Source organism: Octopus sinensis, linkage group LG15 (genome assembly GCF_006345805.1).
Source record: "Octopus sinensis linkage group LG15, ASM634580v1, whole genome shotgun sequence".
In the NCBI taxonomy this organism is placed as follows: Eukaryota; Metazoa; Mollusca; class Cephalopoda; order Octopoda; family Octopodidae; genus Octopus; species Octopus sinensis.
Window position 1 is genome coordinate 22,027,612 of NC_043011.1, and position 25,022 is coordinate 22,052,633.

Here is a 25,022-nt window from a genome sequence, read left to right on the forward strand (position 1 = left end):
ACCTTTTGTCTTTTCTGGATTGATAAAGTAAGTACCAGGTGCCAAACTTTGAAATTAGTATTAAAGGAATGCCTAGAGGAGAATGAACAGATATTATTGCCTGGAATGTGATACAAACATATCCAAAGACCCAACCTTCATTGCTGCAATAGTGTTACTTGTATTCTTTTCTCCTCTTAGCACAAGGCCTGAAATTTTGGGGGAGGGAGCCAGTCGATTAGATCAACCCCATTATGCTACTGGTACTTAATTTATTGACCCCAAAAGGATGAAAGGCAAGGTCAACCTCGGCGGAATTTGAACTCAGACCATAAAGAGATGAAATACCACTAAGCATTTCACCCAGCATGCTAACATTTCTGCCAGCTCGCCGCCTTAATAGTGTTACTTATATTGTATTGCCAGTATTGCCTAGAGGGAGGGAGTAACAAGTGAAGAAATGAAGGTTGTGGTGAATGTACTTCCATAACTACAGCAAAACCTCACTGGATGTCTTTAGCAGGGTCCATTTTCTTACAACTATTTAGTTACATCTCCAGTCTAATGATAATTTCCCCTCTTTCTTTTGAATCCTTTTCTCCTCTGAATAATAAAAAAAATAAATTAAATAAACCCATGCACCACTCACAATTGTTTTTAATGAATTTTTGTGACAAGGCAATATTTCACATAGGGTTTAATTATTTTTCTAATTGTTCATTTTTTTTTATCTCTATTATTTCAGCTTTGCCTTAGCCAGTATGACTATGCTGTAATTATGGCAATATTAAACGAAAACTTTTCAGAAGAGCAGCCAGTTGCTTCAGCTATAACTTCAAAAGACTTGTCTTCAGTGAAGAGTGGTAAATATATTCTGCTATTAATGGCTTGTTGTTTGTATTTAATCAGTTATTCAGTGGAAAAGGAGCAGTACTCATGGCCTTTTGATAGGTCCTTGGAGAATGATATAGTCAGTGCTCATTTGGAACATCTGTGGTAGGAAAGGAATTCCATAAAATAGAAGTTCAGAGAAAGACTAGGGGAATATGTAGTGAGGAGAAGGTCTGTGGAGATAAGAAACAATGAGAGTGAATGGAAGATGAAGGGTATGTGGAGGCTTATACAGAGATAGATAGTTCAGGAGATCAGAGGTTGTAGAGATACAAGCAGAGAGAAGAAACAAATCATCTGAGTTACTACTTGTATGTAAAATATCATTGTCTAAATAAATAAATATAAAATCTTTCAAAGTTGGTGTCATTGAAACAGTACATAAATGGATTAACCAAATAAAATAAATTGGAAAAGGATTTAAATAAAATGCTACAAACCTTATCTAATAATCATTAAAACAGTGACACTGATTAAGAAAAGTTAACTTTAAAGGCAAGATCTACCCCTTCCTGCATTGTCTTTATCTTAAAAAAAAAAAAAAGACTGGTTCAGATGATATTATTCAAGTTACCTCCTTTAGTTGCTATTTTTAGATTTTATGCGCTCTCATATAGAACGTTCTATGTGAGAGCGCATAAAATCTAAAAATAGCAAATAAAGGAGGTAACTTGAATAATATCATCTGAACCAGTCTTTTTTTTTTTTTTAAGATAAAGACAATGCAATAAGGGGTAGATCTTGCTCAGGTGCACTACAATTCATCTAGTATCCATACCCTAGAATATAGAAAGTGGTACCAATATTTGGTTGAAAAGTTTAAAGGAACTTTTAAGTGAAAATCTGAAATTAAATTGAAATGTCCAAATCTATTGTTGCTCTGCTCATAAAATGACACACACACATGTAAACTATTTCTCACAATTGCCACATGCAACAGTTTGATATATATTGAATTGAAAACTGAGATAATCCTTGCAATTAGAAGATTATCTCAGTTTTCAATTCAATATATATCAAACTGTTGCATGTGGCAAATGTGAAAAATAGTCTACCTGTGTGTGTGTCATTTTATGAGCAGAGCAACAATAGATTTGGACATTTCAATTTAATTTCAGACTTTCACATAAAATTTCCTTTAAACTTTTCAACCAAATATTGGTACCACTTTCTATATTCTAGGGTATGGATACTAGATGAATTGTAGTGCATCTGAGCACTGTATATAATGAGTTCATTGTTATTTTTTATTTCATAAAGCAGAATAATGTGCATTTATATTTTTCTCTTTCTTTTTTTTTTTTTCCTTTTATGTTGCTCTATACATTCTTATCATTCTATTTTAGCTGAATCTAAAACTACACCTAAGGCTACTGCTTCAAAATCACAAGTTGAACCAGAAACTAAAGTGCATACTGGGGAGGTTTATACCTCTATGAAGTTCAAGTTTACACTAAACAGTTTATCAGCAACACTTTACATGGGAAAAGATGAAGTGGTATGTTACAGTTTCACATTTTTGGTAGTGGTAAATAGAGAAAAGAAACTTTCTGTGTATCACATATGATACGTGGAACATATTTCTCTGGCATCATGCATCATATATGATACACATTACCAATTTATTTTCAACCCTGAGAGTAACTTCATATCTATGAAAGAAAGCTTTATATTACTCAGAGCATATGAAACAAGGGCTAAAAGTTTGAATACCTACATGGACATTTAGGACAAACTTATGAAAATGCTTTGGGCAGGCAAACAGTTAAACTTTATATCTTAAATATTTTTATTAATCTTTGCAAGATTTCCATCTTTAGACATTCTTAATTACTGAAGCCAACAAAGAAACTGCCATACAATTGCTACAAACATTAATGGCCTTTTTATAACTTAATAGCCCTGGTAATCTCCAGTGTCTTGGATAGTATATAACTGAACCAAATCAAGAACTGCATGCAACAGCTGTACATCATTAATGATAATTTATCAAATAATAGTAAAAATGGTTTCAAATTTTGGCACAAAGCCAACAATTGGAGGGGGTTGGGTAGTCAATTACATCAACTCCATTATATGACTGGTACTTTTTTTTATCTTCCCCAAGAAGTTGAAAGGCAAAGTTAACCTCAATGATATTTGAACTCAGAACCTACAGATCCAGAAAAAATACTGCTAAGCATTTTATCCAATGTGCTAACAGTTCTGCCAGTCCACTGCCGTAATACTAATAATAATTTATAACATTAGCGTTAAGGCCAGCAGTTTTGTGGAAGGAACACAGTTGCTTATGGTAATCCCTGTACTTGACTGTCAATTACTTTTATTGACACATGGAAGACACCAAATAAGTAAAGTTTAATGGCCAGTTGGGCACCCTGTTGGTTATGACAATGAGTGTTCCAGTTGATTCAATCAATGGAATGGCCTGCTCATGAAAGCGGTGTGAAAATGGATGAGCACTCTACAAACATGTGTACCCTTAATCTGGTTCTCGGGGAGATTCAGCCTGACACACCAAAATGTAACATGGCTGTCCCATTGGTTTACAGGTACAACTCATTTTTGCCAGCCAAGTGGACTGGAGCAACATGAAATAAAGTGTCTTGTTCAGGAACACAACGCACCACCAGGAATTGAACTTGTGATTTTGCGATTGTGATCCAAATGCACTAACCACTAAACCATGTGCCTTTACTTCATGTTTAATAATAATAATAATAATAATAATAATAGTGGTTTCAAGTTTTGGCACAAGGCCTGCAGTTTGGGGGGAGGAGATAAGTTAATTACATCAAACCCAGTACTCACCTGGTACTTATTTTATCAAACCCAAATCGATGAAAGGCACAGTCAACCCCAGCAGAGTTTCAACTCAGAATGTAAAGAAGTAAGAAATGTTGCTAAGCATTTCATCCAGCACGCTAACAATTCTGTCAGCTCACCACCTTAGTAATAATAATAAAGGCTTCAAATCTTGTCACAAGGTCTGCAATTTTGGTGGGAGGAGCTGAGTCTAACACCCGTGGACATATTTCCTTTTCAAACTCCACCCGTCTAACACCTGTGGACATATTTACAAAGTCAGAAAACAGCACAGCTCCCATGACTTTAGGAAACATTTTTTCACGCTGAGAGTTGCTGAAGCATGGAACAAACTGCCGGCATCAGTTGTTAGTTATCGGAGCACTTCATCCTTTAAAACTTCCATGCTTTCTGAGATTCGCCAACACTACACCTGATTTTCTCCCCTCCATACACACACAAGCATGTATCTGACTCATACATTGTTCGCTTTCCAGACATTTGTACATTACTGCATATACTTTATACGCACTTTCTGACAAGTTGTGGTGCACCTGAGCACTGTATACAATAATTTCATTATTATTATTATTATTATTATTATTATATATCGACCCCAGTGTTCTACTGATACTTATTTTATCGACTCCAAAAGGATGAAAGGCAAAGTCGACCTCAGAATGCAGCGACAGGCAAAATACCACTAAGCATTTCGTCCAGTACGCTAGCAATTCTGCCAGCTCACTGCCTTGCTTAATAATAATGATGATGATAATAATAACTTAACCACATGACAATAATAATTTATCTTTGTATCAAAAAAATTTTTTTGTAACTGCATTTGTAACATTGACATATGTACAATATTAAAACAACAACCATATTACAAGTCAATGAAAGAGCCTCAAAGGGGTTTATTCAACCTGCTAGAAGTAGCAGCTAAATCTCCCTTTTAAATTCCCTTTAAATAAATGGAAAATTGTTTTATCTCTCTTCACTTAAAAATTTATAAGGCCTTAAACTGACTATCTAGTATAATTTTATGTTCTTTGATTTCTTTTTTTACCACTCCATTTTTCAGTCAAGCGAAGCTGGAATAGTGATGAAACGAGACAGCAAGAAGTGTCTGGGACATTTTGAGTTACAGGTGTTTGACATAGACTTTAATATGCAGTCAGATGGCTCGATGACAGCAAATATTATTTTGAATAACACCATTTTAGATGACAGTCGTCCTGTAAAAGAATATGCAATAAGAAGGTATGTAGATATAAAGAGCATTGAACATGATTGAGATAGTAGAGTGATTAATTAGATGTTTAGTAGCATGTAGTTGCCACTGTTCTAACTGAAGCCCCTCTAGGATTAAGTTCAGTATTTATATATCTGATAATATATGAAAACAAAAGTTGTGTATGTTTTAAGATGGTCACTGAGAAAGCTTCATGTAGATGAAGGTAAATAAAATTTGAGAGTCACTGAAGCTATGTTTAAAGACAATGTCAACCAAATAAGAGTCAGCAAGGAGTTTAGCATACAAGCAAGTGTTCATCAGGGCTCAGTTCTTAGCTTCCTATTTATTATAATCCTCCAAACCATAACAAATGAGTTTAAGACCTGCTATCCATGCACTGTTTTAAAAATATTAACATAAATATGTGTTTAAATTTACTTTTATAAACATTCATACGCAAATGGCGCAGGAGTGGCTGTGTGGTAAGTAGCTTGCTAACCAACCACATGGTTCCGGGTTCAGTCCCACTGCGTGGCATCTTGGGCAAGTGTCTTCTGCTATAGCCCGATAGAATAAGTACTGGGCTTACAAAGAATAAGTCCCGGGGTCGATCTGCTCGACTAAAGGTGGTGCTCCAGCATGGCCGCAGTCAAATGACTGAAACAAGTAAAAGAGTAAAAGAGAGAGTAAAGAGTAAATGTTAAATGTACAAACCAATGAATAGCATTATAATTACAGAAGTAAAATGCCACATACATATGAATACGAATATATGTGGGTTGTTGCACATATACATGTATTGCTTGCTTGAGACAGCATTCACCCAGGGTGGATTGAGCTGGCTTCATTCATTCTCAATACTGCATCTCTCACAAACGCCGACCAGGTCTGGCGATTTGAGGCTAATGACCACGTGATCTCTAATCACTCCCTATTCCAGCAGCAAACGCCGTAGACATGGGGGCCAAGGTTGGGTTCCAGATCAGCCTTGACTGTCATCAGCCAGGTTTTTCATTGTCCACCACATCGCTTTCGCCAACCCTGAAGGGGAGCTGGGGCAATTGCTTCGTAGATGAATTCTCCTGGTTGACGAAGGAAGGCATGACCCAGCCAACGCAGATGTCTCGTTAGGATGACTTGCCGGAGGGAGGTGATTTTGCACTGGTGTCGCACCAAATTGTTGGAGACAAAGTGATGCCATTGGACACGAAGGATGCAGCATAGACAGAGGTAATCAAAGGATTCTAGTCGCTTAATATCTTCCACCCTAATCGGCCATGACACAAACATATATATGCGCATTAATATTCGCTGATGATTTGTCTCCACCAAAGGCCTCCAACTCTTTTTGGATCCTAAAGATGAAGGATTCAGCCTTGTGCAAGAAGCTACAATTTCCAAATTGCTGCTATTGATAGCAAGAGTCATGAACACAACTTTCCTTTTTCATTTTTGTGCTAGATTGGTATCTGCTATGCTGATGCTGTTAATAAGTTTGAAAGAGAAATGAGAAAAGCAAAAATTACATTAGTTCATCATTTATTTATACCCTGCTAAAGTTTGCTCACAAACGCTCAGTGCACTTTCATCTTATATTTAAAAGGAAATTATAACAATTTTATATTTTCACATATGTCATAAAATTTTGAGAAGCTGATCTATTAAGATCAAGTCGCTGTTTACACAATGTTATAAAAATCTTGTTGGAAGTTGTGTTCTTAAGAAATGCATTTTTTTTTAAATATGTATTTAGAGCATTAATCAATGTACTTTATTTTTGATTTTTCTTATTTCTTATGTTTTCTCTATGAAGTAACCTAATTGTTTGTCTAAGAAAGCTTTAATTAGGCATTGTTTTGATTGATTGTAACAGAATGATTCAAAGATACTCTGCAAGTCAAGTATCAACACCAGCACAAAATATGATTGAAGTTCAGTTTCAGCAAAACTCCAAAGCAGACAAAGATGGTGAGTATGGTATATAAGTATGCATTATATATCAGATCATTAAGAATGAAATATCCAATTTTCTTATGCACCAAGTTTGACAGTCATCAACTCTAATGTTTTATCCTGACAATTCTTTGTTTTACAACATTGAAGAGTTACATCATCACTTTTTGAAATGCAATTCATGGTGTCTGATTATATTGTGAGTTTTCTCTTGTAAATCAATTTTTGTGAACCCATGGATAGATCAAAAATTCATGTTGTTTATGAATATGAATTCCATCATGGAATCAATACATCCCAGATAGCTTGAAACATCAATGAGGTGTTTGGTGAAGATGTGGCAAATGAGCACACTGTGTGTCGAATGTTTGAGAAGTTCTGGTCTGGTGACTTTACTCTTGACAAATTAGCCCCATGGTAGACCTGAGACTAAGGTGGATAATGATGAACCAGAAACTGTAGTGGAAGCAGATACATGTCAAATTATACATGAGTTAGCTGCAAGGTTTGATGTTTCAATTCCAACTGTATTGGACCATCTGAAACAAATCAGCAAGGTAAAAAAGCTGGACAAGTGTACTACACAAACTGAACATGTCATCTTGAAACTTGCTGTTCTTTGTTGTTGTAGCATAAAAGCGAACCATTTTTGCATTGTATTGTTATGTGTGAAGAAAAATGGATTCTTTTCAAAAATAGCGAGCATTCTGCATGGTGGTCAGATAGAGATGAAGTGCCAAAACACAATCCAAAAAAGAATATCAAAAAAAGCTAATGGTGTCTGTTTGGTGGTCCAGCGCTGGTGTCCTCCACTACAGCTTCATGAGACCTGGTAAGTCAATTACAGCAGATGTATACACCAACAAACTGGATGAAATGATGAGTGAACTTGCAATTAAACAACTGAGATTGGTCAATAGTGACAGGCCATTTCTCTTGCAAATCAATGCTCGACCACAAGTTGCTCAAAGAACACTACCCAAATTACAGGAACTGAACTTGAAAGTACTCAGTCATACATCATATTCACCAGACCCTGCACCTGCTGACTATCACGTTTTCCAGGCATTAAACAACTTTTTGCAAGGAAAAAACTTTAAATCTGAAGAAGATGCAAAAACAGCCCTTCCTGATTTCATCACCTCTTGCTCTCCAGAATTCTTTACTGCCAGCTACTGATAAAATGGCAAAAGTGTGTTGATAATTTAAGTGCATACTTTGATTAACTGCATTGCTTTTAATTGAGATAAAATGAAATAAACTTTCAGTTAAAAATCAGACATTTCGTTTTTAATGACCTGATATAAGAATATATGTATTTGTTTGGATTTTTTTCTCTTTCTTTTTTTTTCTTTTTTTTTTTATTTGTCTTTGTTGGCCTGAAGTTTTCTGAAGTTTTGTTCTGAAAATAATCTAGGCAAAAGAATCGTAATATTTAAGTAAAGGTGAACAGCTCAAACCTGAAAGTGAAAATATTCTTCCCATTGAACAAATATATCTATAGTATATATTTAATTAACCAAATAATTTGGAGCAAAAACCCTATCCAGGATCCTATATATGCCATCCTTCAGATTTATCTAGAATCATACTGTGTTTCACAATTCATTGTATATCTTTCTGAGATGCAATATACCAAACAAGATATTCTATGTCAGGTTTAGGTGATGATAGATATAAAAATAAGCAAAATGGACTTCTTCAGTACAGTTGCTCAATTCTAGAGAAGAGAATTTGAGTTTTGAGCTGACTTACTAGAGTTAGTTAAGGATAGGGTAGGCCTAAGAAGTCCAATTCACCAGAATATTTCTCTGTTGTAGTTAGCAGCTTGTAATGCTTCCATTAGAGAACATACAGAACTTATGTATGAATTAATTTTGGTTTTAATTCAGATTTCCATAAACAATATAGGTACAGATGTGGCCGTGTTGTTGAGAAGCTTTGCTTCCCAGCCATGTTGTCTTGAGTTCAGTCCCACTGCATGGTACTTTAGGTAAATGTCTTCTACTATAGCTTTGGGCCAACCAAAGCCTTGTGAGTAGATTTGACTGATAAAAACTGAAAGAAGACATGTGTGTGTGCTTTTGTCTTGTAAATGAGCACCATTGTCATACAAGTGTGGTTGTTCATTTCCAGTCTTCTGTAGAAAACATATCTGGCCATGGAAAATGTTACCTTGCTTGGAAGTCAGTTGGGGTTGGCAACAAGAAGGGCATCAGGCCATTGAAAATTTGCCTCAACAAATTCTGTCTGATCCATGCAATCATAGAAAAATGGATGTTAAGCAATGCTGATGATGAATTAAATTTTCACTTTCTTCAACAGAACTAGTTTGATGATATCATACAAAATTGTTTTTCAGTAAGCCATCAAGTAAGTGTTTTTTTTTTGTTTTTTTCTGTTTCATTCAATTAAAAAAATTAACATTGATTCATACATTGTTCTTTAATCCTCCATATTTTCCTCCCTGTTTCCAGTCACCGTCAAAGTGTGCAACTTGCACATATGCGTTTGTTTAGACTATCTGATGACTTTAGGAAACTTCTTCACTCAAGGAGCAACAAAAACAGCAAATGCTTCTGAATCCAAACGTTCAATACAAGATTCGAAAACTTCTAAGAGTAAGTTTGATTTTTTTGTTTTCTTTTTTAGGATTAGAAAAAAAGTCTTTATCTTCAAAATCGTCAGTTTCTCATTAAAACTAAACTATTAATTGCTGTATTAAATATCCTGCATAAGATTTTATGTGTATTTAGACATGAAATTCTGTAACCCTTCAGCATTTAAGCCAGCCATACCCAGCCCAAATATTCTATCATGGGGGTTCTCAACCATTTTTTAGCTATGGACCCCTTTGATTACTCTTTTATTCTGGTGGACCCCCTTAGCCATTCAATGTTTAAAAGCTAGTTTAATAGAAACTTCTTTCAAAATTCTTATTTTGTTTTTCATTCATTAACTTGTGTAGGTTGAACTATGTAAAATGTTAGAAAAAGAAACCTAGCTGTTTCTTGCAATACACACCAATACATACATTTAACACAAAAACTTTTCATGGGCCTTTAGAATATTATTGTGGATACCCAATTTACTATTTTGTTGCATGGACCCCCAAAAATCTCATATGGATCCCGATTGAGAACCACTGTTCTATCTGCTTTTTGATCAAACTGGTTAGATCCAGCCTCTCACATATGGTTGACAATGTGTTTCTAAAAATAAACAATCACATCATCGAAATCTCAAAACTATGAGATAATGCATGTCTTTAAAAAATCTGAATAAAAAAGCATTACATTTGACAGGATAATCTGAATGCTAAAGGGTTAAATACCAAATATTCTTTTTGTTCTTATTAGTTCTTACATATTTTTTATTAACCAGCCTAACATGAACTACTGCTTTCTCATCAAAGCTTCAGTAATTAATTCAAAAAGATTAACAACCTTCTTTATGAGTCTATCATGTCATCAGAGTAAGACTGTGGAAACAAAATCAAATAATTAAACAAATTTCAACCAAAAGAAATAATCAGAATAGAAGAAATAATAAGCACAGGCTTGGCTGGGTGGTTAAGAAGTTTGCTTCACAACTTCTTGGTTTCATGTTCAATCCCACTATATAGCCCCAGCTAACCAATGCCTTATGAGTGAATTTAGTAAATGGAATCTATGCAGAAGCCTCATTGAGAGTGTATGTGTGTGTGTTTCCAAGTTTGTATTAGTCTCACTTCACTTGATAACTCCTGTAGATTTGTTTACATCCCTGTAAATTCGTGTTTCAGCTAAAAAGGGTTTGATAGAATAAGTAACAGATGTAAAATTGGTACCAGTGTTGATTTGATTGAATGAAACCCTTCAGGGCAATCCCCAGTGTGGTTATATTCCAAAAATTGAAAATAAGAATAAGAATAAAGGAATATAAATAATTAACTTTATCTTACAGAAAATAAAGTACAAACAACCTCAAAATGTTAATACTTATCTTCTCTCACTATTTTATTTTTTAATTATCCCTTTTATTCCCTTATTTATGTTGAAATACACTACCTTTATTTCAACTAATTTTGAAATTAATGAAGAATTTAGTAAAGTAACATTGTCATTAAACTGATGTTTGAAGCATAGGCGTAGGAGTGACTGTGGTAAGTAGCTTGCTTACCAATCACATGGTTCCTACTGCGTGGCACCTTGGGCAAGTGTTTTCTACTATAGCCTCAGGCTGACCAAAGCCTTGTGAGTGGATTTGGTAGACAGAAACTGAAAGAGGCCCATTGTATATATGTGTATATATATGTGTGTTTGTGTGTCTGTGTTTGTCCCCCCGCCCCCACATCACTTGACAACTGATGCTGGTGTGTTTACGTCCCCGTAACTTAGCGATTCGGCAAAAGAGACCAATAGAATAAGTACTAGGCTTGCAAAGAATAAGTCCTGGGGTTGATTTGCTCGACTAAAGGTGGTGCTCCAGCATGGCCACAGTCAAATGACTGAAAGAGTAAAAGAGTCATGAAATTTATGGAAGGTTTTATTTTAGATCACTTTAGAAGATGATGTTTGTATCATAGGATCAGCCGTTGTTTCAGGTAGAATAGTATCAAAAGGGTTAATTAGTCAGAAGATAAGGAAGACCTGTCACTGTTGCCACTGTAATATCAATGCAATAATGCTGACTTTTTTTTATTATAATGGTTTACATTTTTTTCCAATTTTAGCTACAGTGTCTGCAGCTCCTGCAGCTCCTGAAAGACCCACATCAAATATGAACATTAATGTTTCAATATCACATCCTGAAATTGTTCTCATAGAAGATCAATGCAACTCTGAAACTAATGCATTGGTGCTCCATGTAAGTTGACATCTGTCTTACTAATCAATTGTATCATACTTTAGTTATTTGCCGTCCTTTTATTTTTTCTTGTTTTGTTGTAGTCTTCATGGTTGCTTTCTGTTTTATATTTCAGTCAAATATTGATTTTAAAATGGTGTCCACTCCTGATACCGCTACAATGTCAGCTAATGTCTGTGGCCTTCAGATTATATCATCAACCTTCAAGAAGAGAGATAGTGGCATTCAGGTAAAGTATTATACTTTAAAATACAAAGTAATTCCCTATAGAAGTTTAGGCTAGTGAGGTACAACTGAAAACTTTATTGTCAACTGGTGATCCAAAGGAAAATGGTATGTCTCTACCAAAATTGAATGTGATAATCTTTATGGAGCCAAATAAAACTTTGTCAGTAGTAACAACATATTGTAAAATGACGACAACTATGTTTGTAGTGTAGAAAATGTGAAATAGACAGAACTAGTACAGAAGTGAATTTGGTGCACACTCTAAATATATGCACTATTTTGAACTGGAAGGATTTGTTGCCTGGCCTGTAAGAGAATTTTAACTAAATTTTTCTAGTTAACCCTTTAGCATTTAGATTACTCTGTCAAATGTAATGTTTATTTATTTACATTGCTTTGAATTAATCATGCACTATCTCGTAAATTTGAGATTTTGATGATGTGATTGTTTATGTTTAGGATAACATTATAGAGTAGATGCAAGAGGCAGGATCTGACCAGTTTAAAATGTAAAAAAAGGTAGAATATTTTGGCCTCATATGGACGGTTTAAATACTAAAACAATTGTTAGTTCTCAGTCACTAAAGGCAGAATTGTGATTAAAAGGTAGAATGTCAGACTACATAGCTTATATTAAATGATTTCCTTTTATTGCACAATGTATGATCAAGCTGAGCCAATAATTTACCAAGGTCAATTGTTAGGTGTCAGTTGAACAGTCCACTTCCCCAGCTGTTACTTAAAATAGTAAAATACACTTCCTTGTGGTACTTATTTGCAGTTAGAATTTAATCATATACACTAAAATCACAATGAACTGGTGGTCCCATTAAGATTTAAATGGATTTGAATTGGATTTGAATTATTAACATGTTGATTGAATGCCTTAAATCCTCTTGACATCACAAGCTGTAACTTTCATTTCATATTACGTCATTTTGTTAAATTGAATTTCAATTACTATTATATGAAAATTTGCATCTTTACTAATCAGTATCTCTAACTGACAATGTTAATATCCATAGCCTACAAGAGCCTTTGTGGTCTCTAGACTGATAAAAGTAACAATCAAGTCTACCTCAAATCACTTCCTATCCGCTGAAAAATGAAAATAGTGGAAGGGTACACTAGAGGGTGTGGTGCAAGAAACAATGTCTGAAAAAATGATGGGATGATCACAGTTGGTACGTTTTGACCAATTCTACTTAGTCAGAGCTATCAATGAAGTTATGTGGTTAGGATGTTTATCTCAAGATTGTAAGGTCATGATTTCAATTCCTGGTGGCACATTATGTCCTTTAGTAAGACACTTTATTTCACATTGCTCCAGTCCAGTTCACTCAGCTGGCAAAAATGAACTGTACCTGTAATTCAAAGGGCCAGTCTTGTCACACTCTGTATCATCACACTGAATCTCCAAGAACTATGTTAAGTGTACACACATCTGTGGAGTGCTCAGCCACTTGCACATTAATTTCATGAGCAGGCTGTTCCATTGATCGGCTAAACAAGTTGCTCCTTACTTTTATTTTAGCAATGGTTACTTTCTTATTTCGTTTCTTCTGATGGAATCAAAAAGTCTTAACAGCCTTCGTTTTTTTTTTTGTTTTTTTTTTCTATTTTAGATTCTTAACACCTGTGAAATCAACTTTCATAGCAGTGCTCCATTTAATGAGGGCCAGCATATACAACTTCAAACAACTAATCTTGTTTTCAGTATATCTCCTGCAACTATACGGACAATGACTGCTATTGCTTCTGGTCTTTCTGCACAACCTGTGAGTATTACATTAATTTTTTTTTTTCTTTAGTCAAAGAAATCAACCAAGTACTTATTCTATCGGTCTTTTTTGCTGAAACACTAAGTTACAGAAACCAAGGACATAACACACACCAATATACCATTGTATGATGATGGGTGGACAAACAGACACAAAGACAAACACACAAACACATACATACATACATACATACATACATACATACATACATACATACATACATACATACATACTACATATATATATATATATTATATATATATATATATATTATATATATATATATATATAATATATATATATAAGAGAGAGAGAGAGAGAGAGAGAGGTTGGACAAAATAATGGAAACAACCTTAGAATTTCAAACAAATTTATTTTAATATGGGGTTAGGACCACCTTTGGCAGTAATTAAAGCTTGAATTCTACAAGGTATGGACTCGTACAAAGTTTGAATTGTTTCTAAAGGAATTTTTGTCCATTCTTCAACTAAAATAATCTCCATTTCTTGTAGTAATGATGGTGGAGGATATTGATTCCTTACTTGTTTTTCTAAAATGCACCATAAATGTTAATAATATTGAGATCTGGGGACTGTGGTGGCCAGATAAGATGTTCAACTTCACTAGAATGTTCCTCATGCCAGTCAGTAACAACTTTAGTTGTGTGAATTGGTGCATTATCATCCTGAAAGATTGTGTTTCCCTCTGGAAACCATTCCACAACCATGGGATGAATTTGATCAGATAAAATGCTTCAATAGTCTGCCATGATGGGAAACCATTGGGTCAGCAGATTTGCTAGATATAGTCCCCCAGATCATCACAGATCCTCCTCCGTGGTTGGAAGAAGGCAGCCTGGGTCAAATGTTTCTTTTGGCTGTCTCCACATGTATACTCAGCCAGTGATTGGAAATAGGGTAAAGGATGACTCATCTGAGAAAATAACATTTTTCCACTGCTCTAGGGACCAATTCTGTAGGTTTTTACTACACTCTAAACACTTTGCAACATTTGTTTTTGAAAGTAGTGGATTTCTGATTGCAGCCCTCCCATGAAATCTGGCTTTGTGCAGCTCTCAGCGAACAGTTTTTGTGGTGGTCATTAAGCTCTGAAGTAATTTTGTGATCCTTTCTAACAATTCGCATAAGAGTCTGACGGTCCATGTCTGAAAGTTTTGTTTTGATGAGGAGGTTTTTTCCTCTTTCTCAAAGGCTGTCATTACTTTCAAGACAGTACTTCTTGATACACCAAACATTTCGGCTGTTTTCGTTACACTAGCGCCTGTCATACAAGCACTGGCAATTGGACCTCTTTGAAAGTTCGATAGATCTGTCATTTTAATGAATTTTAATTACCTTTTTCTGATGATATCTGAAAAGAAGAGCAATTTTAGCAAAACATATTAAGCAACACTATTAATAAATTTAAAAAAACATAAAAATAAACAAGCTTTTGATGGTTTTATAGATATTTCAAAATTATGATGCTAGCTGCTGACATTATTTTGTCCAACCCCTGTACATATGTATAGTATACACACACACACACACACAATGGTCTTCTTTCAGTTTCCCTCTCCCAAATCCATTCACAAAGCTTGATCAGCCTGAAGCCAATGTAGAAGTTGCTGCACAGTGGAACTGAATCCGGAACTATGTGGTTGAGAAGCAAGCTTCTTACCACACAGCTATGCCTGTGCCTATGAGATATGAGGTCTCACCAAGACATGAACTCAGATCACTGGATTCAGAGTCCAGAGTGCGAAACATTACACCATTAGAGCATGTGTGCAGTAATTTTTTTTTTCTCTTACAATATTATCTTCAATTCTAATACTTCAGGAAGCTCCTTCTCTTCTCCAAACCATAAATATGCTTTTTAATTTCTGAGGTAGAGGGAGAAGGGGAACACCATCACTTTATCACCTTTGTAGAGTGTCCAGGACTGATGGAAAGGAAATAGAAGTAAACAACTCATGGGAAGCAGTACCTTAAGGTATTAAGTTATCCTAAGCTTGGAGACAACAGAATAGACTCCACTAAAGTCATCCAAGGATGGATGATGTATTCTGGCCAAAAAGATATACAACCCTTATCAATGCACTCCTGATCTAATTGTGTTCCTTTGATCTCTAAAGCTATGTCATTTTCTAGGATTTAGTTGCATGCATGGCTACATGATTTAGAAGTTTGTTTCCCAACTACATGGTTTTAGATTCAGTCCTACTGGTAGGCACCTTGGACAAGTGTCTTCTAATATAGTCCCAGGCCAACCAAGCCTTGTGAATGAATTTGGTGGATGGAAACTGTAAATAGCCTGTTGTGTGTGTCCTTTCCTTAACATCATGTGAGTGTTGTAAATGAATGTCCTTTGTTTCCAATATTCTGTGGAAACATGCCTAATCAAGGGGATATGTTACCTTGCTTGGAAACAGGTAAGGATAAGCAACAGGAAGGGCATTCAACCATAGAAAATCTCCTTCAGTAAATTCTGTCTGTTCACAGATGTTTAATGATGACGACAACTATTGTTATTATTATTATTATTATTATTATTCATCCCTTAATCCACACTATTTGTTTTTAATAACTTACTCTGTGTGATGGAATTAACAGGTGGTAGCCAACAACAAGAAGCATAGGAGATTTTAAGAGTACATTATGAGGCTTTTGCCCAAACCAAACTAAACGGATATATTTATATACATATGTGTGTTTATGTATACATACATATATGTGTATATAGATAAAAATAATGAGAGAGAAAGAAAAACCATTGGACTCTGTTCCATTTCTGATATGATAAAGTACATGGAATAAGTTTTTTAGCCTTCAAGTATGCAACATTTATGGTGAGAAAGGTATGTATGTTCCACTGGAATTGGTTATCTCCCACAACTGTTATTTTTAAACAGAGCTCAATATGGATGAGAATTTCATAATGAGAACAATATATGAATGGTACAATTCTAATGATCTACCGATTAGGTGTTCTCAGTTTGTTGTTTGTTGGGCAGTATCATAAATTCTAGTTGGCTTCTCTCATATCTTCTTGATAAATATAACTGTGTATAGCAAACTTGGACTGCTCACTAACAACAATGACTTTATGGCAAACTATTCTGAAATCTCAATTCTTCAATTTCACATACTGAAACATTTTAGATTAGGGTCTCAGGTGAAAAACAGTTTACCCTAAATTAGTAGTCAGAGAGGGAGAAACTAAAACAATTTCCTACTGAAAATTTTTTTCTTAAATATACCTAAGTGCAACACATTTATAAAGGATTTCTCCAATGAATAGGAAAATATATTGTAATAATAATCTTCTAATTGTTTTATAAAGGATATTGACTAAAGATTTTAATCTCAGTAGAATGTATGCATCAGTTAATTAATTAATGTGTTATTTTTTCCAGGCTGAAGACGATGAAAAATCTGACATCAAACCACTTGAAAATCTCTGGAGTGTTAAACCCATTTCCGAATGTGATTTGTGGTATCTCAAAACTGGTTAGTAGTACAAGTGATTTATAAAAGTTCACTTATGTGTATATATTTGTATGTGAGTCTAACTTAACAATGCTATTTATTACTTCTATTCATGAAAATAGTGGAGCAGCCTCATGCATAACCCCAGGACTTTGCAGTTCTTAGATAACACATTCTCTTATGCACTTCTTGTGGAATCTTTTTCAATACTTTTATATTGTTAGTGAGGTTAAAGAAAAGGTTAATGCTTCAAAAATGTTTTAAGATGTTCTTAGAAATGTGTCCATTATTCTAAATGTTACATGGCTGAGTGGTTAGTGTTAGGCTCACAATCACAAAACCATAAATTCAGTTCCTGACTTGGCATTTATTTCATTTCACATTGCTCTAGTCTGCTTTGCTGAAAATAAGTATCAACCAAGTTCAGGTGCTTCTCCCCTCCTCCCGCTCCAGCTGTCACATCCTCAAACTTTTGTCAGGACAGGGGGTGGGGCTGAATGAGCATCCATTCAGTATATGTCTGACCACGGCTACATAAGCACCTATAGCAATTGTCAAAAGCGTGGTATATGCTACCAGGTTATATTCACTTACAAGTGACGGCTGAGCCACATGTTAAATTGCTAGTGCATAAGTACCAGTTGAGCACTGGGGTGAGTGTGATCTATTTCTCCTCTCCCCTAAAATTCCTGACCTTGTGCCAAAAATTTGTCTACTTGATTGAAAATGATTTACACAAATGACCCAGTTTGCTTGACCATTTAAATTTAGCATGTTAGCAAAGAATAAAACAATTGTATGTGCTTAATTTATTTAATGAAATCTTTTTTCGATTTGTATAATTTCAGATGACAAAGAAGCTGTTGAAAATGTTAATAGCACAGATGTTGATACAATTGTTGCTGCTAGACATGAACAAGTAAGTTAAGGGAAATTGGTGGGAGGTCATATTTCTCTTTTTTATTAAATCTCTATTGTAAGATATTGGTTTGCTGAGCTTAAAAGGATGGCTGTCTTATTGCAAAAGAAAAATATTTTATTTTAAATAATTATTTTAAAAAACAAAGCCAAACTTATCTTCAGTTCAGTTTTTGAACCCTTACCTATGGTCTTGAATGTTGAGTAATGACCAAAAAACTACAATTGCAAATACAAGTGGCTGAAAAGGGCTTCTTCCAAAGGATCTCTGGAGTAACATTACTCAACAGATTACATAGCTCGTAGATCAGTGAGTGTCTCCACATTGAGAGATTAGGGTCATGTAAATAGAATGTCACAGGAAAGAACCACTAGATGGATGGATAATTATTTTTTTCTCATTTTTTTCCTAGCTTGTTGTTCCTCTTTTTTTTTAATTCTCTCTCTAGAACTGAATTCTTTTCACAGTTAATAATGCTTATTGTTTATCAATTAATCTGTTGGTATGAACAATTCTTCTTAGCTCTTATAGGGTGTCTTAGACTGAGAAATACAGGTAACTGAAGGAGGTTAGAGTAGTTTATATTCAGTTTGAATTGTAACTGTTGAGCAAAGGTTACCATCCAGGTGTACTTGAGCTAACCAATGAAATGGTAGCATCTAATCAAACAAGGCATCAGATTGGTGTTTCAAGCTGAGGCTATTCTGTCTTTGATTTGAATCATGTTGTCCTAGAATTTCTAAGATAAATTATTATATTATAATATAATATAGATGCAGACATGTTCATGTGACTAGAAGTATGCTTTGCAAATTGACCAATATTTTATTGATGAAGTTTGGTAAATGGAACCTATAGAGAAACCCATTGTGTATACATGTGTGTGTGTGTGTGTGTGTGTGCATGCATGCCCTTGTGCTTTCATTCTGTTTAGGCAATAACAGTGGCACATGTCGTGCATAAACAAAAAGTCCAATAGCTTTGCAGTTCAACATACAAAGATGTGGAATAAAGTAAATCGCTTGAAAATGAACAAGGAGATGCATCAGGAAGGACATCCAGCTGTAGAATACTATCTCAAGAAATCTGATCCATCTCATACCAGCATGAGAAAGCAGACATGAAAGCCATGAAGAATGGGATTGTGTTTTTGAAGTTGGGTGAGATTTGTTTAAGGACATTTGCCTATTACCCTGAGCCAATAGGGTATTTATATATTAGCTTTGTCAGTAAGATTGTCTATTGGTTAAGCTCTTATTGAGTTTTGAGGGTAGAGAGTTGTATTGGAATGTAATTCTAAGGAAGGAATAATAGTACATAGGAGACATAGAGGAGTGATGGGAAGAAGAGAGTTGGATGTATCATGAAGTAGTTTGAGCAAATGAAAAGGGAGCATTGATCAGATTACTACTACTTTTCACCATATGGAGCTACCTTTACTGGGTATGTCTGTGTTAAACTGATAGCAAGAATGAAAGTGATGTATATCATCATCATTTAACATCTGTTTTCCATGTTGGCATAGGCTGGATGGTTTGACAAGGAACTGGCTTGTAGGGAGCTGTCCAGACTCCAGCTGTCTGTTGAGGTATGGTTTCTACAGCTGGATGCCCTTCCTAAAGCCAACCACTTAACAGTGTGTTGGGTGCTTTTTATATGCCACTGGCATGGGTGCATTAGTGCAGCACTGACTCAGGTGCCTTTTAAATGGCACCAGCACATGAAAGGACAAGCCTGTATGTGTGAAAGACAGTGATTTTATTTAGCTTGACGCGTCTTATGAAGTACAGCAAATCACATTTCCTGGTCCCTTGTCATTTTTTCACTGTGGCCCAGTGTTCAAAGATTCTTTCTCACCACTTCATCCCACATCTTCCAGGGTCTACCCCCTTCCACAAGTTCCCTCCACAATTAGAACTCAGCACTTCTTTAGGCAGCTGTCCTCATTCATTTGCACCACATGACCAAACCAGCTCAGCTCAGTCTTCTCTCTTGCACACATCTGATGCCTCTTATACCCAATTTTCCTCTTAAATCAGTTACACTCTGTCATGCTTGCAACCGATATTACCTGTCCAGCAGAGCATGCTAACTTCAGTTGCAAAGACTGAGACATTGGTCCTCTCAAGAAAGTTTTTCTAGTGCAATCTCTATGTTAGTGGAACATCACTGAGACAAGTAGAGAATTTTAAGTATATAGGAGCTGTTTTCACAAGTGAGAAAGGCAGAAAACTGAATTGGATGCTAGAATTACAAGTGCTGGCACAGTAATGTGCTAGCTTCAGCATTTGATCTACAGAAGAGGTGTAGTTGGTAAAAAGGCCAAACTTGCTATCTTCAGTTTGGCTTTCGTGCTTATCCTCACTTACCATGAATGTTAGGTATTGACAGTAAAAGTATGACTGCAAATACAAGTGGCTGAAATGGGATTCCTCTGAAGCATCTTTAGAAACATTAATTGACAGGATGTGTGGCTTAGAATCAGGTGGTCTCTCCTGGTCAAGCCACTATTTCTCCACAATGAGAGGTCACAGCTCCAATACTATGGACAATGTTGTTAGAATGCTGAAAGAAATGATCACAAGACAGATTCTTCAAGTTGAGCCAACCAGCAGGAGACCTAGGGATAGAGCAAGAACAAAATATTGGATAATACCCATAGTCTCAGTGGGTTACACTTGGGAATCCAACCTGAAAGTGTGATGACATTTCTGATAGGATCCTATGGTGGAGATATCTGAGGACTCTACTCCCACAACCTTCCCAGGAATAGTAGGCAGAGAAAATGGATGAAATGAGATAAACAATATATCTCCACTTTGAATGAGACATTAAAAAAACATATATTTAAAGAAGTGAAAAAGCTAATCCAGGTTATTTAAATCATTCTATGGCAAAGAACAAATATCTTGACCAGACCTTTTTTCTTTATCTATTTTGTTGTATATGTATGAATGTATGTGTATATATAAGTACTCTATATATGTATACTATTTTTATTCAGCTATTGATGGAGATTCCAAAATTAGTCATTAAGCTAGAAGGAGGTGTTGGTCAAAGAACAGTTCCATTGCTTATAGTGGAATCTGCTTTTCAAGGTGAAGTTAAAGATTGGAGCAGTAAGGTAAATATATATTTTCTGAGATTTATATTTTCATTTCTGTTTCTAAAGTATTTTGTTGTTTGATGTTCACCATATTGCTTCTATCCATTGTTTTATTGTATTTATTTATTTTCGGCAGGATTTTTGATAAAAATCTTCCCAGTTTTGTATTTGATTACCTTCTGCTAACAACTTATGCCAACCTATTGAACATTGACTCAGCAGTTCCCAAGTCCCAAGTTTATTTTGACACGGAACCCATTATAAATTTCTAGAAATTATAGAAATCATACCCATATTTTATGGACAAAACCCATCACCCTAATTTTAATCAGACATTAAATGAACAAAAAATATAAACATAAGAACAATACTTTGAAATGTCAAATAACATTTGTTTTATAAAATTTTTTTTGAAATTTTATTAAGACAGCTTATGCCAAGGAAACCCCAATTTTTTTTCAAAGAACCCTGGGGTTCCTCAGAGCCCATTTTGAGAATAATTGGTTTAGCTCATTATTTTTTTAAAATTTACTATTTACCATGTATGTATATATATATATATATATATATATATATATATAAAATATTATTCGAGACAAAACCACTATTTTGCAAAACAAACAAGGAAAGACTTAATCAAACATAAATTTTAATAAATATAAACACGCATACACGCACTTCAAATTGCAGCCAGAATATTCCTCAAATGCACCTCTATATTATTTATATTTAGTATTTTCAGCTCTATTTCTAAATATAGTAAATATAAGGCCCTTATTTTGTGAAACTGTTTAAATTTATTTTATGTATGTGTGTCTTTCTAATATTATCTTTTGCTTCAATTCACAGATGAGTGTTTCAAGTACACTCAGTTTAGAAGTTGCTTACTATAATGAAAAACTAGCAGTATGGGAACCTCTTTTAGAACCAGTTGTCCAGAGCCAAAAGAGAAAGAGGTGGGATTTAACTGTCGAGGTTAGTATCTTCTGTCATGACTTCATTATATTTACTAACTAGCAGTATCGCCCGGCGTTGCTTGGGTTTGTTTCTATCCTTTAGAATTGGAATTTTTGAAAGTAAAAATTTTGCATTATGTAGCTTGTTATTCTCTTTAAGTGAACAATTTTCTGGTTGAAATACACCGAAAAATGGCGACACAGCAATAAAAAAAATCGTAAAAAATAGGGATTTTCATAGAAAAAAAAGCACCTTTTTTTATGTAAATAATTTTTGGTGTTAACATGGTCCGATATGAATTTTTCCTTCTATGGAAGGAAGAGCAAGCCTTCTTCTATCATACTCTCAATTTTGGTCAACTTGCACCGCAGGGTCTCAGAGGAGATAGTTTTAGTTGAAGGCTACCTGCCACACACAGACAACTTCAGCTTTATATATATATTTCCATTTTTGATTTTTTTGTGCTCCTTTGTGAATTGTATTTTTTTGTATTATTTTTTCACTGAATTGTAGTTCTGAAATTAAAAAAAACAAATGTTTTCTAGTGTATCAATAAATGTATTTTAAGGATTGTGGAGGCACATGACTTAGTGGTTAGGATGTTGGACTCATGATCATAAGATAGTAGTTTCAGTTCTTGAACCAGGCAATGCGTTGTGTTTTTGAGCAAAAACACTTCATCTTGCATTGCTCCAATCCACTCAGCTGATGAAAATGAATATTTCCCGTGATGGACTGGTGTCATGTCCAGGGTGGAAAATATATATGCCACAGAAACTGGGAAACTGTGGCATTATTTTCTATTTTGGCCCAAATCGTTTAGCTAACATGTGGCCTTTTCTAATCTCTTGGATAGCACTCAGCAACCACACTGGTCCACCTGTTGTCTCTGAACCTTGCAACATGTCTACTCTCATATTACCTCATTTGGGATATACTTTTGCAATGATATTCTTAGCATGAATCTTTCAATGGCCCTTAATCTCTCTCTCTCTCTCTCTCTCTCTCTCTCTCTCTCCCTCTCTTATATATTATCATCATCATCATTTAGCATCTGCTTTCCATGTTGGCATGGGTTAGACAGCTTGACTGGAACTGGTAAACCAGAGAGCTGCACCAGGTTCCAGTCTGAATTTGACTTGGTTTCTACAGCTGGATGTATGTGTATATATATGAGTGAGTGGACAAATGAAAGAAAAGGGCACTCAACATGTTTAGTAGGAGTTACACATATTATTTAAAACAGTTTGATTCAGCAACATGTGACTTAAAGTTTTACAGGTCTCTATCAGGAGCCCATCTCTTTCAGGCTTTTGATTACCAAAAGGCTGCAAGAAATGGGCTTCTGTTAGATGCCCACAAAACTTTAATCCACATGGAGCTGATTCAAGCTGTTTTAAATAATATATATATATATATATATATGGAGGTGCGTGGCTTAGTGGTTAGGGTGTCAGCATCATGATCGTGAGATTGTGGTTTCAATTCCTGGGCCGGGTGACGCTTTGTGTTCTTCAGCAAAACACTTCATTTTACATTGCTCCAGTCCACTCAGCTGGCAAAAATGAGTAATGCTGCAATGGACTGGTGTCCCATTCAGCTGGGGAACACATACGCCATGGAAACCGGACCCATGAGCCTGGCTAGGCTTTAAAAAGGGTGCATTTATTTATTTATTTATTATATATCTATATATATATATATATATAAAGTTGTAATCATGAAATCAAACTAAACAGTGTGTGTGTACACATGCAGGTACCATCATCTTGACATTGTTTGCATACTGCATAAATATTGTCACTGTGTAAATGGTGTCATTGCTTAATTCTGCCATGCAAACTTGTCCAGTCATCCAGGTGCTGCATAAACCATAGACAGCATCTTTGTTTGTGTGTCATCAAAACAAAAGTCTGTGTTTTGAGTTGTTTGTTGCTTGAAAAACCCAGAGAAATACTACCTTGCTTGCATACAAGTGAGGGTAAGTAATAAGGACATCCAACCAAAGAAACACTGGCCTCAATAAGTTTCATCTGACACATACTGAAAAGGAAAAAGGGGAATTAAAAAATGATAATAGCTCCTATAGGGATGAAAATCATGGTCTAAGTACTTGTTTTCAATGTCTAACTAAAAGATTTATATTTATTTAGGTGTCTGTGTTGCAACAGGCTGAGCTTGCTTCTAACCAAACCATAAGCACCTTGTGAAGCAAAAATTCTGTTATTGTCAATATGCTCTGATTGTTTACAGGTTGCTGCCAATGATGAGGGTATTCTTATTGATGAAGATAATGAACCTATCATACCTCCAGCTAAGATGACCATCAATGTTCGTTCAACTGAAAAACTTGAATTGACAATGAGCAAAACATGTCTAGAAGTACTCACTAACCTTGGCAAGGTAAAAATAACAGATCTATAACCTCTTTATTTTCTTATAGTTTTTACTTTTGAATCTTAATTTTTATTTTTTATTTTTGCATTTTAAAAAATTTTTTGTTTTTAGTTTTGCATCTTAATTTTTATTTTTTATTTTTGCATTTTAAAAAAATGTTTATCTAGTTTTTATATTTGCATCTTCAGCACTCAGATTACTCTGTCTAATGCAGTTGTTTTCAACTATTTTCTACCTATGAACCCCTTTGATTCCTATTTTACTCAAGTTGACCCTCATAGCCATTCAATGTTTAAAAAAATCCCATTACATTTTTATAATTGAATATTTACTCCCCAATCCTGTCCTCATAGCCCTGTTTCTCTGTCTCATTGCTTTCCAGTATCCCCACCACCACTCTATATACCCAGCTGTCTCACTATAACCTTTCATC

At 35.0% G+C, this 25,022-nt stretch overlaps 1 protein-coding gene across 1 annotated transcript in view; it reads left to right on the plus strand.

Annotated features, from left to right (window-relative positions):
- LOC115219905 (vacuolar protein sorting-associated protein 13A) overlaps positions 1-25,022 on the plus strand; it is a 279,099-nt gene that overhangs the window by 175,097 nt on the left and 78,980 nt on the right. Inside the window, exons 35-47 of the mRNA XM_036509534.1 lie at positions 725-842; positions 2,217-2,368; positions 4,757-4,935; positions 6,783-6,877; positions 9,340-9,483; positions 11,577-11,710; positions 11,826-11,939; positions 13,564-13,716; positions 17,138-17,231; positions 18,059-18,129; positions 21,134-21,253; positions 22,085-22,210; positions 24,446-24,595. Coding sequence (XP_036365427.1) covers positions 725-842; positions 2,217-2,368; positions 4,757-4,935; positions 6,783-6,877; positions 9,340-9,483; positions 11,577-11,710; positions 11,826-11,939; positions 13,564-13,716; positions 17,138-17,231; positions 18,059-18,129; positions 21,134-21,253; positions 22,085-22,210; positions 24,446-24,595 — 1,650 coding nt within the window. The remainder of the gene's footprint in view (positions 1-724; positions 843-2,216; positions 2,369-4,756; positions 4,936-6,782; positions 6,878-9,339; positions 9,484-11,576; positions 11,711-11,825; positions 11,940-13,563; positions 13,717-17,137; positions 17,232-18,058; positions 18,130-21,133; positions 21,254-22,084; positions 22,211-24,445; positions 24,596-25,022) is intronic.